The 16,442-nt window shown below is 43.4% G+C and overlaps 1 protein-coding gene across 1 annotated transcript in view; it reads right to left on the reverse strand.

Moving 5' to 3' along the window:
- Positions 1-574: 574 nt before the first annotated feature.
- Positions 575-16,442, reverse strand: part of trpm2 (transient receptor potential cation channel, subfamily M, member 2) — a 46,807-nt gene continuing 30,939 nt past the window's right edge. Inside the window, 11 exon segments of the mRNA XM_052148372.1 lie at positions 575-1,256; positions 2,608-2,724; positions 4,592-4,693; positions 6,444-6,513; positions 11,533-11,619; positions 11,717-11,746; positions 12,415-12,539; positions 13,448-13,498; positions 13,587-13,735; positions 15,026-15,113; positions 15,227-15,314. Coding sequence (XP_052004332.1) covers positions 1,131-1,256; positions 2,608-2,724; positions 4,592-4,693; positions 6,444-6,513; positions 11,533-11,619; positions 11,717-11,746; positions 12,415-12,539; positions 13,448-13,498; positions 13,587-13,735; positions 15,026-15,113; positions 15,227-15,314 — 1,033 coding nt within the window. The 3' untranslated portion in view covers positions 575-1,130.

Below are 16,442 nucleotides of genomic sequence, written 5' to 3' on the forward strand. Positions count from 1 at the left end.
TGGTGTAATGTGTGGTCTAAAACTGTTATGGGTGGGGTGGGGGTGGGGGGCTACCTACATAGGGCCCCAGACTCTTCATAGGGCCACAAACTCTTCATAGGATCCCAAATACTTCATACGGCCCCAAACTCTTCATAGGGCCCCAGACTCTTCAAAAGGCCCCGGACAATATTCCCATAATTTTTGGTGTAATGTGTGGCCTAAAACTGTTATGGGGGGCTCTCTTAATAGGGCTCCAGACTCTTCATAGGACCCCAGAATATTCATAGGGCACCAGACTCTTCATAGGGCCCCAGACTCTTCAAAAGGCCCCAGACAATATTCCCATAATGTTTGGTGTAATGTGTGGTCTAAAACTGTTATGGGGTTCTCTTCATAGGGCCCCAGACACTTCATAGGGCCCCAGACTCTTCATAGGACCCCAGACTCTTCATAGGGCCCCAGACACTTCATAGGGCCCCAGAAACTTCATAGGGCCCCAGAAACTTCATAGGGCCCCAGACTCTTCAAAAGGCCCCGGACAATATTCCCATAATTTTTGGTGTAATGTGTGGCCTAAAACTGTTATGGGGGGGCTCTCTTAATAGGGCTCCAGACTCTTCATAGGACCCCAGAATATTCATAGGGCACCAGACTCTTCATAGGGCCCCAGACTCTTCAAAAGGCCCCAGACAATATTCCCATAATGTTTGGTGTAATGTGTGGTCTAAAACTGTTATGGGGTTCTCTTCATAGGGCCCCAGACACTTCATAGGGCCCCAGACTCTTCATAGGACCCCAGACTCTTCATAGGGCCCCAGACACTTCATAGGGCCCCAGAAACTTCATAGGGCCCCAGACTCTTCAAAAGGCCCCAGACAATATTCCCATAATTCTTTGGTGTAATGTGTGGTCTAAAACTGTTATGGGTGGGGTGGGGGGGCTACCTTCATAGGGCCCCAGACTCTTCATAGGACCCCAGAAACTTCTTAGGGCTCCAGACTCTTCATAGGGCCCCAGACACTTCATAGGACCCTGGACAATATTCCCATCATTTTTGGTGTAGTGTGTGTGTGTCTGTGTGTCTGTGTGTGTGTGTGTGTGTGTGTGTGTGTGTGTGTGTGTGTGTGTGTGAGTGTGTTTCCCGAGGGTCAAAATTGTGTGTTGAGACGCTTCGCTATGAGACGCAGAGCCTCCTGTTGGTACGGACACACACATATTTTGCTGCTAACTTCTTGCCACTGAAATGATTGAGGAGATGTCAGCATGCTCTCAACCTGCAGTGAAAGAGAAAACAACCTGGGTGAGTTTCTGTTGTGTAAAGCTAACAAGAAATGTTGTCACTTAATTCACTTAATAAATATCAATTAAGCTGCGAATATGAATGCACAGAACCATAAAATGTAATGGGTAGGAGACAGCATCCAACTGGGAACCAGCATCTGCTAGCCCAGCTGTTCTCAAATTGTGTAATGCGGCACTCTCCTGGTGGTACTACCATCATAGGTAGATTTAGGGTTTGGGTAAGGGGTTAAACTTTGGAAAGATTTACTAAGATCGTTCATTGGTTCATTTATTTTTCTGTTTGGGAGTAAAAACTGGGAGTAAAAGACCGAAATGCTCATAATTATGGTTAGGGACTTTAAAAGTTATTCATTGATAATTTTACCCTTTGCCGAAGCTCTAAATTATAATTTGCATTCAGATATAAAAACAAAAAACAAAAAACTAAAACAGGAGTAGCACTGTAACATTGTTTTGTGCATTCAGTAGTTCAATGCAGCAATCAAACACGCTCACCAAAACCATGCTTTCCAAATTGGTCTCATAGAAACATGTTACCAGGGCCAGAAATAAATGGGGGTTTGGGCAAAAAATGTCAAGTATTTGAGATTACTTTTTTATACGATCTGACACTGCAGGCTACTAAACCTACATTACTGCAAAGTGATTTTAATGTGACTCGTTGGATGCATGAAATGAACATTAGAGGTGCTACAACAACAACAAACGACTTTTATTGCCTTTCAAACAAACCACGAGTAAAACGGCAGATTATCAGTTCATAAACACTTACTTTTCATCTGTTCCTCACACAATGCTATCTGATGACATCTAAACACTTTTACTCTAGTGCACGACTCATTTTAACGTTTGCATTATATAATCAAGCTTGTTCGAGTGTGATCATATCGCCCGACTGATCAAGTGTTGCACTTACATTTACATTTATGCATTTGGCAGACGCTTTTATCCAAAGCGACTTACAGTGCACTTATTACAGGGACAATCCCCCCCGGAGCAACCTGGAGTTAAGTGCCTCGATCAAGGACACAATGGTGGTGACCGTGGGGTTAGAACCTGCAACCTTCTGATTAACAGCCCTGTGCTTTAGCCACTACGCCACCACCACTTTACTTGTGATGTAAAGGAGCGGGTACGAGTCCTGAAGAGCACGCGAGTCCACACGTGAACCCAAAGTGTCATAGAAGCACCATAAACATATACAGCATGTAAAAATAAATAATTCACAGACTCAATTGAGCCCCTGCACAAGTTATTGCTTTTATTTCTTTTAGCAAAACATTTACTGTGTTTTAAGGAAAAAATGAGAAATTTTCTACTCACAATGCGGTTTATATCGGACATCAGCTGACCGTGTTTGTCAAAGTGAACAGTGATGACAGTCGTCTCCACCCAGGCATTATCCGTGTTCTTGCTGTCATCTGCATAACCCTTATAGACCTGCAACAGAGAGAAAACACGCACATCCCTCTTCAACTGCATATTTATTGTATGCTAGATTTGTTTTAGTGCGACCTTTGATAAAGTAAATGCCCAGTATATCCATAACTGAATTACACCTAATTAAATTACTGAATGTTCTCACTAATAATTACTTTATGCATAATACATTTCATATCAAAAGTATGTTTTATCATATATATACTGTATATATATATGTACAGTTGACGTCACAAGTTTGCATACACATAGGTTGAAGTCATTAAAACACATTTTTTAACCACTCCACAGATTTTATATTAGCAAACTATAGTTTTGGCGAGTCGTTTAGGACATCTATTTTGTGCATGGCACGAGTAATTGCTACAATAATGGCTTACAGACCGATTGTTTCACTTTTAATTGACTATATCATAATTCTAGTGGGTCAGAAGTTTACATACACTAAGTTAACTGTGCCTTTAAGCAGCTTGGAAAATTCCAGAACATTATGTCAAGCCTTTAGACAATTAGCCACTTAGCCAATTAGCTTCTGATAGGAGCTGTACTGAATTGGAGGTGTACCTGTGGATGTATTTTAAGGCTTACCATCAAACTCAGTGCCTCTTTGATTGACATCATGGGAAAATTAAAGAAATCAAAGACCTCAGAAAACAATTGTGGACCTCCACAAGTCTGGATCATCCTTGGGAGCAATTTCCAAACGCCTGAAGGTGCCACGTTCATCTGTACAAACAATAGTACGCAAGTATAAACATCATGTGACCACACAGTCATCACACCGCTCAGGAAGGAGATGCATTCGGTCTCCTAGAGATGAACATAGTTTGGTGTGAAAAGTGCAAATCAATCCCAGAACAACTGCAAAGGACCTTGTGAAGATGTTGGAGGAAACAGGTAGACGAGTATCTAGATCCACAGCAAAACCAGTCCTATATGGACATCACCTGAAAGGCTCAGTAAGGAAGAAGCCGCTGCTCCAAAACCACCATATAAAAGCCAGAATACAGTTTGCGAGTGCACATGGGGACAAAGATCTGACTTTTTGGAGAAATGTCCTCTGGTCTGATGAAACAAAATTTAACTCATTGGCCATAATGACCATCGTTATGTTTGGAGGAAAAAGAGTGATTAAAAGGCCTGAAAGCCGAAGAACGCCATCCCAACCGTGAAGCATGGGGGTGGCAGCATCATGTTGTGGGGGCGCTTTGCTGCAGGAGGGACTGGTGCACTTCACAAAATAGATGATGACATCATGAGGAAGGTCAATTCTGTGGATATATTGAAGCAACATCTCATGACATCAGACAGGAAGTTAAAGCTCGGTCACAAATTGGTCTTCCAAATGGAGAATGACCCCAAGCATACCTCCAAAGATGTGGCAAGTTGGCTTAAGGAGAACAAAGTCAAGGTATTGGAGTGGCATCACAAAGCCCTGACCTCAATCCGAATAAGCGTGTGCGATCAAGGAGGCCGACAAACCTGACTCAGTTACACCAGTTCTGTCTGGAGGAATGGGACAAAATTCCAGCAACCTATTGTGAGAAGCTTGTGGAAGGATCCCCAGAACATTTGACCCAAGTTAAACAATTTAAAGTCAATGCTACCAAATATTAACAGTGTATGTAAACTTCTGACCCACTGGGAATGTGATGAAAGAAATAAAAGCTATTATTCTGACATTTCACATTCATCACATTCAGTATGTACACTTTTGTGTGCATCAGGAAGTGTCTGCTTAAGGATAAATGCCTAACTCACACCTGGGTAACATATGACACCAGTGAAATAACAAACAAGATGCAGAAGTGCAATTTGAATTTAAGGAAGCAGAATTGAAATGGTATGAAAACTGCTGTAAGTGTACCTGTTCAGCAGCCTCCAGTTCAGATTTGATCCTTTCGTACATGTTTTTACCCAGAATCCTCTGCAGAGTCTGTGGTAAAGGCTCATCAGGTTTGGCTGAACTCTACGGCAAAATGTTTAGGAACAAGAATGGACGATTGACTCAATGTGTGTTTGACATTTAAAGAGTACAATTGTAAAGTTGGCTATGAAGTGTGTGGAGAAAATGTTTAAACAGTCCTGCAAAACCTCGTTTTTATTTATTGTCCTAGATTAGCCAGTGTCATAGGACTCATAGGAGGCACTGGAGATTATTTTGAGCCATGTTTTAGGCAAATTGGCCGACGTTTACTTACAGTACCATGACTTTTTCTGCACACAAATACCTAAAATTGGTGTTACATTCATCCTGTTTAGCCAGAGAGGAACTGACCCCCAAAGTGAGCCTTGATTCTCATATTTGTTCCTTGCCACGGTCGCCTTCGGCTTGTTCACTGGGGGTCTAAATCCAAATATGATGTCCTTATTAAATAAATAGTTCACCCAAAAATGAAAGTTCTCCCATCATGTACTCACGCTCATGCCATCCCATATGTTATCCATATGACTTCAGTGGTTTAATCCATGTCTTCAGAAGCGACATGATAGGTGTGGGTGAGAAATATATCAATCTAAATCTCCACTTTCACTTTTACATCTGAATGCCACATGTAGTGCCTGTTTTGTTTCACTATCTGAAAGTGAAAGATAAAGTGGAGATTTAGAGTAAAAAAGGACTTACATGTTGGATTATTGTTCACCCACACCTGTCATATCACTTCTGAAGACATGGATTAAACCACTGGAGTGTTATGGGTTACTTTTATGCTGCCTTTATCTGATTTTTGGAGCTTTAAAGTTTTGGCACCCATTAACTTGCATTGAAAATACCTACAGAGCGGAGATATTCTTCTACAAATCTTAATTTGTGTTATGCTGAAGAACGAAAGTCATACACATCTGGGATGGCATGAGGGTGAGTAAATAATGAGACAACTCTCCTTTTTGATGAACTATCCCTGTAAGGCACAATCCAAGATGGCGCCCACTGAAATGGGCAGATTTTTAATTTAAGCATTCTGCTTGTATCATCAGGAGGAGCGTCATTAGCGTTTCAAAAGATACGTGCAAAAGAAAAGTTCATTTTTGAACTGGCGGTGGCGCTATAGAGTGTGTCCAAGAGACTGGAAATTTGGTGCAGGCGCTATTCGTGCCCAGAAATTACTCTTCACCTTAAAAACGACTTAAACGCAATGAGAAACCAATCCCTCATGCAATGAATTTTTTTAGACCAGCAGATTTATTTGTAAGATTCACAGTTTATCTCTGCATATAAAGCTGAGATATGTGAATGTCTGGATTATAAATGTGTGTTTAAACTCGCGTTCGCAATGCTCGCCTCAATCAGGGTGGCGGAGGACAAACTCAGCTGCCTCCGTGTGTGAGACCATCAATCCGCGCATCTTATAACGTGGTTTGTTGAGCGCTATTCTCCGCGGCACCCACGCAGAACTCACCACGCGCCCCACCGAGAGCAAGAACCACATTATAGCGACCACGAGGAGGTTACCCCATGTGACTCTACCCTCCCTAGCAACCAGGCCAATATGGTTGCTAAGGAGACCAGGCTGGAGTCACTCAGCACGCTCTGGATTCGAACTCGCGACTCCAGGTGTGGTAGTCAGTGCCAATACTCGCTGAGCTACCCGGGCCCCCTGACTTAAGTCTTAAAGCTGATTATATTTTCTAACATTGTATTATCAACGAGATTATCAGTCATATGTTTCTTATTCATTTAATATATTATAACAATGTTAAATGTTGTGTATTCTTACCCCAGGAAGAGCCCAGCGCTCTTCTGCATCCTCCCACACGGCCAGAAACTCCAGCGCGGAGTCACGCCATCTTCAAAACACACCAACAGTCAAACGAGACGCTGATTAAATGTATTTTTTTTATTTTTTTTATTTAACCAGGAAAGTCCCATTGAGGTTAAAAACCTCTTTTTCAAGGGAGTCCTGGCCAAGAGGCAGCAAAAACACAATCAATTACATTTATAAAGGTTATACAACACAAATAATTAAAAACATTTACAATTTAAACAGGTCAATTCAGGTTCTCTCAATCTGGACTTAAAAGCATTTAAGGAAATGAGTTCAGATAATTTCAAGTCTTTTTGCAAAAAGTTCCAAGCAGAAGGAGCGGAGTAGACAAAAGCCCTTTTCCCCAGTTCTGTTTGGGCAAATGGAACAAAGAGCAGCAAGTGATCATTTGATCGCAATGAATAAGAACCAACACTTCTCCATGTGATTAAACTACTGATGTAGGATGGCAACAGACCAAGCATGGCCTTATAGATAAAAATATACCAATGCCCTGATCTCCTGTTGGACAACGATGGCCATCCCACTCTGGAATATAATTCACATTGATGGGTCAAATTTTTACAATTCGTAATAAATCTCAGAGACGCATGATAAACAGTGTCAATCTTATGCAGACATTGTGCCGAAGCGATCCTATACACCAGGTCACCATAATCTAAGACAGATAAAAATGTTGCAGTGACTAACTGCTTTTTTGCTTTAAAAGAAAAACAAAATTTATTTCGAAAGAAAAAGACAGTTTAAGTTTGAGTTTCTTCACAAGGTTGTCTATATGAGGTTTAAAAGTGAGAGCATCATCAAGCCAAATGCCAAGGTACTTATAAGAATGAACCACCTCTATGACACTTCCAGTCAAAGTGAACACAGAAGGAGGAACTTTAGAAACCTTCTTAGTATTACTAAACAGCATCAGCTTGGTCTTATCAGCACTGAGAACCAGTTTAAGCTGCATAAGCGTGTGTTGAACCACATCAAAAGCTTTCTGCAAAGACTCAACCGCTTTAGCTGGGGACGATCCAAAACAATAAATAATCGTGTCATCAGCATAGAAATGCATATTAGCATCCGACACATTTTGGCCCAATTCATTTATATACATAATAAACATGACAGGACCCAATATTGAGCCTTGTGGCACCCCCTTGTGGACCTTCACTAATGCAGAACATAGACCATCACATTTACCACACTGAGTCCTGTCACTCAGATAATTCATGAACCAGGAAACTGCACAATCAGACAATCCCAAACAAAGAAGCCTATGCTTTAAAACAGCATGGTCCACTGTGTCAAAAGCTTTCGACAGATCAAGAAAAAGTGATGCACAGAATTGCTTTCTATCAAGGGCGACAAGTATGTCATTAATTACTTTTGTAACAGCAGTGATGGTACTGTGCTTTTTCCTGAAGCTTGATTGCAGTTTAGAGAGAAGTTCATTTGAGTATAAAAACTCTTTTATTTGGTCTGAAACAAGGGATTCTAAATTTTTTGACAAAACACATAAATTAGATATAGGCCGATAGTTAGTTAAAACTGCTGGATCACCTCCTTTAAACAAGGGAGTAACAAAAGCTGACTTCCAAACTGATGGTATTTCATTATTATGAATTGACAAATTAAGAAGAATTGTAAGGGGCTCAGCAACAAAATCAGCCACCTTATTCAAAAAATAAGGCTCTATTAAATCTGGTCCAGGAGGTTTTCTGTGATCTAACGCTTTAAGAGCTCCATGCACCTGCTGCACAGTAAAAGAAACAAAATTAAAAAGCTCTCCAGAAAACACTGGGGAGTATGTGCATGGAGTGACAGCGACTACTCCTGTCGACTCGGACAGAGAACCAACTGATACAAAATGCTCATTAAAGCAATTTAAAACATCAACTCTGTCAGTAGACTAGGAGAGAGTTTTTTAAGACAAATTTTGGGAGGGCTTCATTACTTTTATTCACAGATAGAGACTTGATGACTTTCCAAAATTTCTGTGGATTATTGAGATTTTCACTTGTGACTGATAAATAATATTCTGATTTAGCCTTTTTAATAAGAGAGGTACATTTGTTTCTTAGTTGTCTGAAAATGGACCAGTCAGTGGCAGAATCACCATTTCTAGCTTTAGCCCATGCCACATTTCAGCTGATGGATAATGTCTGACAACTCTGGAGAAAACCAAGGGTTTTCCCGTGTCTTCACTCTGTGCTTTGTCCAAGGAGCATGTTTATTTACAATATTCTCAAAATTCTCCTTAAAAAGTGTCCAGGCAAGTTCAACATCAGGCAACAGGCCAAGCTGTCCCCAGTTAATCAAAGATAAATCATGATGATAGGCTTTGTTCATTAAAATTTTTCAAATTTCTCTTTCTAATAATTTGCGATTTACATTTGGGTATTTTACTGCCTCTCAAGTAGCAATAACACAATGATCACTCAGATCATTACAAAAGACACCCATAGATAAAAATTTATGAGGGACATTTGTTAAAATCAAGTCAATTAAAGTAGATTTGTCAGGATTTTTGAGATTAGGCCTTGTAGGTACATTTACCAACTGGCTAAGACTGATAGAATCACAGAAAGATTTAAATTCATCAGAAACAACATTTAGCCAGTCCCAATTCAAGTCCCCGGCCAATAAAAGTTCCCTATAGTTTAGTCTGGACAAAAGAAGCTTTAAAGATGATAAAGCCTCCCTGGAGGCCGATGGAGGTCTATAACACCCCACAACAGTTATTGAAAGGGACTTAAATATTTCAACATTTAAGGCCAAAAACTCCATTTGCCTACAGAGAGACTCAGACAAAACAACTGATGCACCAAATCTTGACTTAACATAGATAGCTACGCTACCACCTTTCTTCAGCCTGTCACTGCGAAAAACATTATACCCATGTACTTTTATATCTTCATTTGTAATTGATTTCTTCAACCATGTTTCCGAAATTATCGCTATGTCTGCATCTGTAGATTCAATCCATATTCTAACCATGTCCATTTTGGGTAGTAAACTGCGAACATTTAGATGAACAAATTTAAGTCCAGGCATTGATTTAAATTCAGCAGGGGTCGAAACACATTGCAAACAGGGGCCAGGATTGGGCTGCACATTTCCAGATAGAAGTAGTGTAATAATCAATCTGCACCTCACAGCATATTTTAAGGCCGGCCTATCATATGCTGAAACCAGGTAATGCCTGTCATTAATTGAGAAAGACAAATTATACAAAGCAAAAAAATTTTGCAATTTAGGCAAATCCCAATACAAATCCATCCAGAAGTCCAGGTTCCAACAAAAGTGTAATGGTTCCTGGTGCATGTCAATACTGGTTTTTGTGCCACTATAGTAGGTTTCCTGTATGCCCACCATATTATTAAAACAACTCACCCTAGGATCAGTGCCCGGTTTCAAGTTCCAAGTGACCAACAGGGATAATAAAATTAGAATTAAAAAAGATGCCATCGTCATTAATTTACTAATAGTAAAGATGACTAATAACAGTACCAGTTTATCTTGTTGAGTATGGCCCAGCTTCCAAAATGATGTTTCTGGCTTAGGCTTGTTAACCCAAGCTCCAGGAGAATGTAGTAGGCCAGGCTCGTTAGCCTAGCCTCCAGGATAATGGGTGAGACCCAGGCTGGTTTGCCCAAGCTCCAGAAAAATGAAGCAAGCCAGGCCCGCTAGCCTAACTCCAGGAGTATGTAGCAGGCTCAGGCTGATTAGCCCAAGCTCCAAGAAGATGTAGCAGGCTCAAGCTGGTTAGCCCAAGCTCCAAGAAGATGTAGCAGGCTCAGGCTGATTAGCCCAAGCTCCAAGAAGATGTAGCAGGCTCAGGCTGAATAGCCCAAGCTCCAAGAGGCTATAGCAGGCTCAAGCTGGTTAGCCCAAGCTCCAAGAGGCTATAGCAGGCTCAAGCTGGTTAGCCCAAGCTCCAAGAAGATGTAGCAGGCTCAGGCTGATTAGCCCAAGCTCCAAGAAGATGTAGCAGGCTCAAGCTGGTTAGCCCAAGCTCCAAGAGGATGTAGCAGGCTCAAGCTGGTTAGCCCAAGCTCCAAGAAGATGTAGCAGGCTCAGGCTGATTAGCCCAAGCTCCAAGAAGATGTAGCAGGCTCAGGCTGATTAGCCCAAGCTCCAAGAGGATATAGCAGGCTCAAGCTGGTTAGCCCAAGCTCCAAGAGGATGTAGCAGGCTCAAGCTGGTTAGCCCAAGCTCCAAGAAGATGTAGCAGGCTCAAGCTGGTTAGCCCAAGCTCCAAGAAGATGTAGCAGGCTCAGGCTGATTAGCCCAAGCTCCAAGAGGATATAGCAGGCTCAAGCTGGTTAGCCCAAGCTCCAAGAAGATGTAGCAGGCTCAGGCTGATTAGCCCAAGCTCCAAGAGGATGTAGCAGGCTCAAGCTGGTTAGCCCAAGCTCCAAGAAGATATAGCAAGCTCAAGCTGGTTAGCCCAAGCTCCAAGAGGCTATAGCAGGCTCAAGCTGGTTAGCCCAAGCTCCAAGAGGCTATAGCAGGCTCAAGCTGGTTAGCCCAAGCTCCAAGAAGATATAGCAGGCTCAGGCTGATTAGCCCAAGCTCCAAGAGGATATAGCAGGCTCAAGCTGGTTAGCCCAAGCTCCAAGAAGATGTAGCAAGCTCAAGCCCGTTTGCCTAGCTCTGTTTAGCCTGGGCTAATAGGATCAGTAAGATCAGGCTCAGGTTAGCAAAGTTAGCTCAGAGCAAAGGTGTAGTGTCATTTTTAAACTCATAGTAGTCCACAATCTTCTTAAAAGTTCAAGATGAAATTTCCATATAAATGACTTGTACAACTTGAAAACTTAAAAGGAATAAAGTACTATAAAATCCATTTAAATGAAATCAATCCAGAGAGAGACACTGAGCAGACCTTAGACTAGCTGCCATCTTGGATTTAAAAAAAAAAAAGTATTTGTATTTGTATTTGTATTTGGTTGCAAACTTCCATTTCATCTGATCCGAGGTTACATTGGAATTCTACGTTCTACCCCGTAAAGGATCAGGACACAAATGAGATCTTAATTCCAGAAGCGAGTACCTGGTGAGGATTGGGTGGAGAACGTGATTTGGACCAAGAGATTTAAAAGCGCCTTTCCCACGTATCCCAGTCCGTCCTCCTGGATTCCTATAAAATCCGTTCATGGGAATGAGACTTTATTTTAAACACTCCAATGTCAAATTCCAGGCATAAAGACACATTATATATGAAATGCTTTGCATACCTGTATTTGTCTAAGACAGACAAGTCTGAACTGTTTAGAGAGAAACAGATTTTCTTATTAAAATTTGTACAAAAAAGTCAAATACTGCAAGGAATAATAAAACAATTTAAAGCATTTAAAGATTTATAATACATCTTGAGTCATTGAGGAGGATTAGTGACATTATAGTGACCATGACTGTTGTAACCATTTCAATGTACTTTTCATTCACACTGTTTTTTAATATGCTTATTTTACATTGTGACGAGGAGGAGGGCGTGGCCAGGCCGTGATGACGCACGCCAGGCTAACTGAGTTATGTTCTGTCATTACAGTTTCCGTTGTTGTTGTTCAGCCGGTTCCCGCCTCCTCCTTGCCCAAACTGTGAAACTCGTTACATTTGTGCCAGGGCTGAATCGGTAATCTGGCATACCGGGCATTTTCCCGGTGGGCCAACGCACTTTGGGGGCGATCAGGGGCGGACTGGACATTGGGAGAACCGAGCGGGCCGGTGCGGGCCACGATAAGCTAAAATGAGCTGCCGGGTTATGCAGAACGGACCACAAAACGGTGCTGCGATATGCAGAACAGGACAGCAACATCCCACCAATCCTGGGCCGATTTCTCTTGGGAATGAGGAATGAGGAGGGATGCGCTGTTGGATAGCCCTCGCTGCTGTTGGAGGGTCGCAACGCTGAGGAGGTATGGTACGATGGTACTGGAGCGGTTCGCCAGGAGGTGGAAGAGCCTGCTGCCATTTGCCAGGAGACAGAGAAGCCACTGCCGTCCGCCAGGAGGCGATGTCCGGTGCCATCGCCCACCGTTTCGGAGGACCTCTTCCCAGCTGGCCAAGGACCAGGACACAGTGTGTCTGGAGACCGGCGAGCCACTTTCTCTCTCTCTCTCTCTCTCTCTCTCTCTCTCTCTCTCTGTCTCTCTCTCTCTCGTTCTGTCTCTCTCTCTCTCTCGTTCTGTCTGTCTCTCTCTCTCGTTCTGTCTGTCTCTCTCTCTCTCTCTCTCTCTCTCTCTCTCTCTCTCTCTCTCTCTCTCTCTCTCTCGTTCTGTCTCTCTCTCTCTCTCGTTCTGTCTGTCTCTCTCTCTCTCTCTCTCTCGTTCTGTCTCTCTCTCTCTCGTTCTGTCTCTCTCTCGTTCTGTCTCTCTCTCTCGTCTCTCTCTCTCTCTCGTTCTCTCTCTCTCTCTCGTTCTGTCTTTCTCTCTCTCGTTCTGTCTCTCTCTCTCTCTCGTTCGGTCTCTCTCTCTCTCTCTCTCTCTCTCTCTCGTTCTGTATCTCCCACTTGCTCTTTCTCTCTCCCCTCTCTCTTAGTTTCCCATGATGTGGGGAAGACTGTCCAGAAGAAGAGCGGCTGAAAGGGAACACCTCCCCTCCATGAAGGGAGGGGGTGAGTAGGTCAGGCCGGAGGTTTCCCTAGCCTGAATCTGGAGGAGTGCGACAAGGAGGAGCCGGGCCGTGATGATGTCTAATCAGAAGGAGAGAGATAAAGAGGGGCCGGGACGCAAGTTCAAGAGAGAGAGAGAGATGCATACGCGGCCGCTGTGAGTGTGTGTGTGTGTGTGTGTGTGTGTGTTTAAGTTGATATATGTCATTAAAAGTTTTGTTGACTGCTCAGCCAGTTCCCGCCTCCTCCGAGCCCATGCTTACTCGTTACATATACGCTCATTACAAATCAAAAGAACAACTGTCAACCACAATTATTAAGCCTTTTGCACAATTTAATTATCTTAAAAACGTACTTGCTGCCTCCCTGTTGATTGTAAACCGGGAAGGTACGCATAGAAGTCAGCCTAAAAGAGTAAAACATGATTATATATGACAGAAATGTGTTTCATTGATAAAAGGTTTAATAAAAGCAGGAGATTTTATCTAATATACCTCCCATGGTACTTTCTCTTCAGGCACAGGGAAGCGTTTGACAGTGCTGCCGGGATACTGCAGCTGACGTGCATACTTGTGAGCGGGCACGTCTTCGTCTGTCTCCTGTCCACTAGAATCATCATCCTCCCTGTCTGAGCTTTTACCTGCTGGATGATAAGAGACACCGCCTCAATCAAAACAACGACAAGCAGATCGCATCCCTCAGCTGCACATTTTGCATTGGGGCACTTTCAACAAATAGGGCCAGAAACTCAAAATTAAAACTTCAGGACGTCAGACTCAATATTATATGAACTGTTTGAATGAATACTTTATATGTATTTCCATTTCCGCAACCTGGTTACCAAAATTGGGCACATGTCTGGACTTTGGCCAGATTCTTGCTAAATAATATGAAGTGGTTCCTTGCACGTATGGCGGCAGATTTGAGGTGAAATGTCCACCGTGTGGCGCTAAAAGCGAGTGAAATGTTTGTTCAAACAGATGAGGATTTTAAGGTTTATGCAACAAGTTTAAAACCAACAAATCCGACCTCCCTACCCTAAACCTCACCGATAGTGCCATAAAAAGCAAATGTGAGATGAAAAACACAATCTCGTCATTTTGTGGTGCTTCTATGACACTTTGAATTCACGTGTGGACTCGTGTGCTCTTCAGGACTTGTACCCGCTCCTTTACATCACAAGTGCAACACTCGATCAGTCGAGCGATATGATCACACTCGAACAAGCTTGATTATATAATGCAAACGTTAAAATGAGTCGTGCACTAGCGTAATAGTGTTTAGATGTCATCAGATAGCATTGTGTGAGGAACAGATGAAAAGTAAGTGTTTATGAACTGATAATCTGCCGTTTTACTCGTGATTTGTTTGAAAGGCAATAAAAGTCGTTGTTGTTGTTGTTGTAGCACCTCTAATGTTCATTTCACCAGGAAACTGCCCTGATGCATCCAATGAGCCATGTAAAATCACTATTAAAATCATAACAACAATATATATACTGTATATATATATATAATATAAATAAGCAATGGGGCGGGCGCCACTAATCGCAGGGTTGGCGGTTTGATTCCCGGCCCACATTACTCCACATGCCGAAGGGTCCTTGGGAAAGACACTGAACCCCAAGTTGCTCCCAATGGCAGACTAGCGCCTTGCATGGCAGAATGTGTGTGTGAATGGGACGCACTGTAAAGCGCTTTGGTAACCTCTAAGGTCAAGACGTCTGTGCTGGGGCATTTGATGCACACAAAACGTCCTACTTTTCATGGTATGGTAAGTTAATGTATAATGGTTCACACTACAAAAGAAAAGGAATTTGTGTCTCTAATGGGCACCAGACTGTCCCCTATTTGTGGAAAGTGCCTTTAACTGTTAAACAGACGACAGAGATGCACACATCTCATTGGAGACGATTTAAAAACACTCTGCTCACCCATTAAAGGAGGCTCCCTTTTTGATTTGCATCCCTGAGATTTCAAAGCGTCTATAATCCAGCGCAAAGCTTTGGTGGACTCCGAGACCTGCAGGAACACAAGAAATTCACCTTGGTCACGCCTACTGCCTTAAACAGTGCAAAGATAACTAAAGACTGACTGCATTCACTTCTAGCTGACATGAGAGTTGAACTACTGACCTGCTCTTCAAGCTTGCTGAGCCGTCTCGCCATGATGGCAGAAACCATCTCTTGTTCCTGCTCCAGAAGTTCGGACATCGCTCCAACCCTGAGAGGAGAATGTAAAACATCCATGTGAGCATGCAACGCTTGAAGTTAAAAGCGACCATTAGAAGCTTGTCCAAACCTATAAGGCTTACTGTGGCAGGGTGGAGGGCGGGGCCGGGTCATGATACTACACACCCGGTCCCGTATTAGGCTAATTATGCCTCCGTGAGGTTTAAAGGCTGACTGCAGAGGGCCTTGCGGGAGAGAGATCGTTAGCGGACATGTCCGTCATGTGTGTTTATGTTGTCTTTTAAGTTAAACTATTATTTATATCGTCAAGCCGGTTCTCGCCTCCTCCTTGCCCATCATTAACTGTGTTATACTGGTGCCGAAGTCTGGGAAGGAGGAGGGATACGCCGTAGTAGAGTTCTCGCCACTACCGTCCACCCCAACGGAGCAGCCGTGGCTATCTGACGGGGGACGAGAAGCCCAGCCTGAACGAGGACGATGGCCGCCGACCGCGAGGGGAGAAGGGGCTCCTAGCCGACCACCTGGAGCGGTCAGGGCCGCTGCCAGGGGCGCAGGAGTCGCCTACCGGCCGCTGAAACGTAGCGGGGTTTAAGACCGCCGACCGCGAGCGGGGAGGGGCTCACTGGCGACCGCCTGGAGCGGGAGGACCACGGCCAGGGGCGGGGGAGACCCCTTCTGTTCCCCGACAACGCGACGGGGTGTTCCGTCCGCCAGGGGCTGGAGGACTGCCTCGGATCCGCCCGGAGAGGCGCAGCTGTCCTCCGATAAAGGGTGGAGGAGTGGCCGAGGAACAAGCTGCGTATCGGAGAACTGGCGAGTAAGAGTCTCTCCTCTCTCTCTACTGTTGCTCTGCATTGGCCTTTATCCTCTTTTAAATTTTACAGTTTTTTGGGGGTATGATCCTACACACCTGGTCCCGTATTAGGCTAATTATGCCTCCGTGAGGTTTAAAGGCTGACTGCAGAGGGCCTTGCGGGAGAGAGAGATTGTTAGCTAACATGTCCGCCATGTGTGTGTTTGTGTCTTCTTTTACGTTTACCATTAAACTATTATTTATATCGTCAAGCCGGTTCTCGCCTCCTCCTTGCCCATCATTAACTGTGTTACACTTACTTTCTTCTATGGAACAAAAAAATGAGACGTGTGCCAGTGTGCCCGC

The sequence above is a fragment of the Xyrauchen texanus genome, chromosome 18, assembly GCF_025860055.1.
Source record: "Xyrauchen texanus isolate HMW12.3.18 chromosome 18, RBS_HiC_50CHRs, whole genome shotgun sequence".
NCBI classification, from domain to species: domain Eukaryota; kingdom Metazoa; phylum Chordata; class Actinopteri; order Cypriniformes; family Catostomidae; genus Xyrauchen; species Xyrauchen texanus.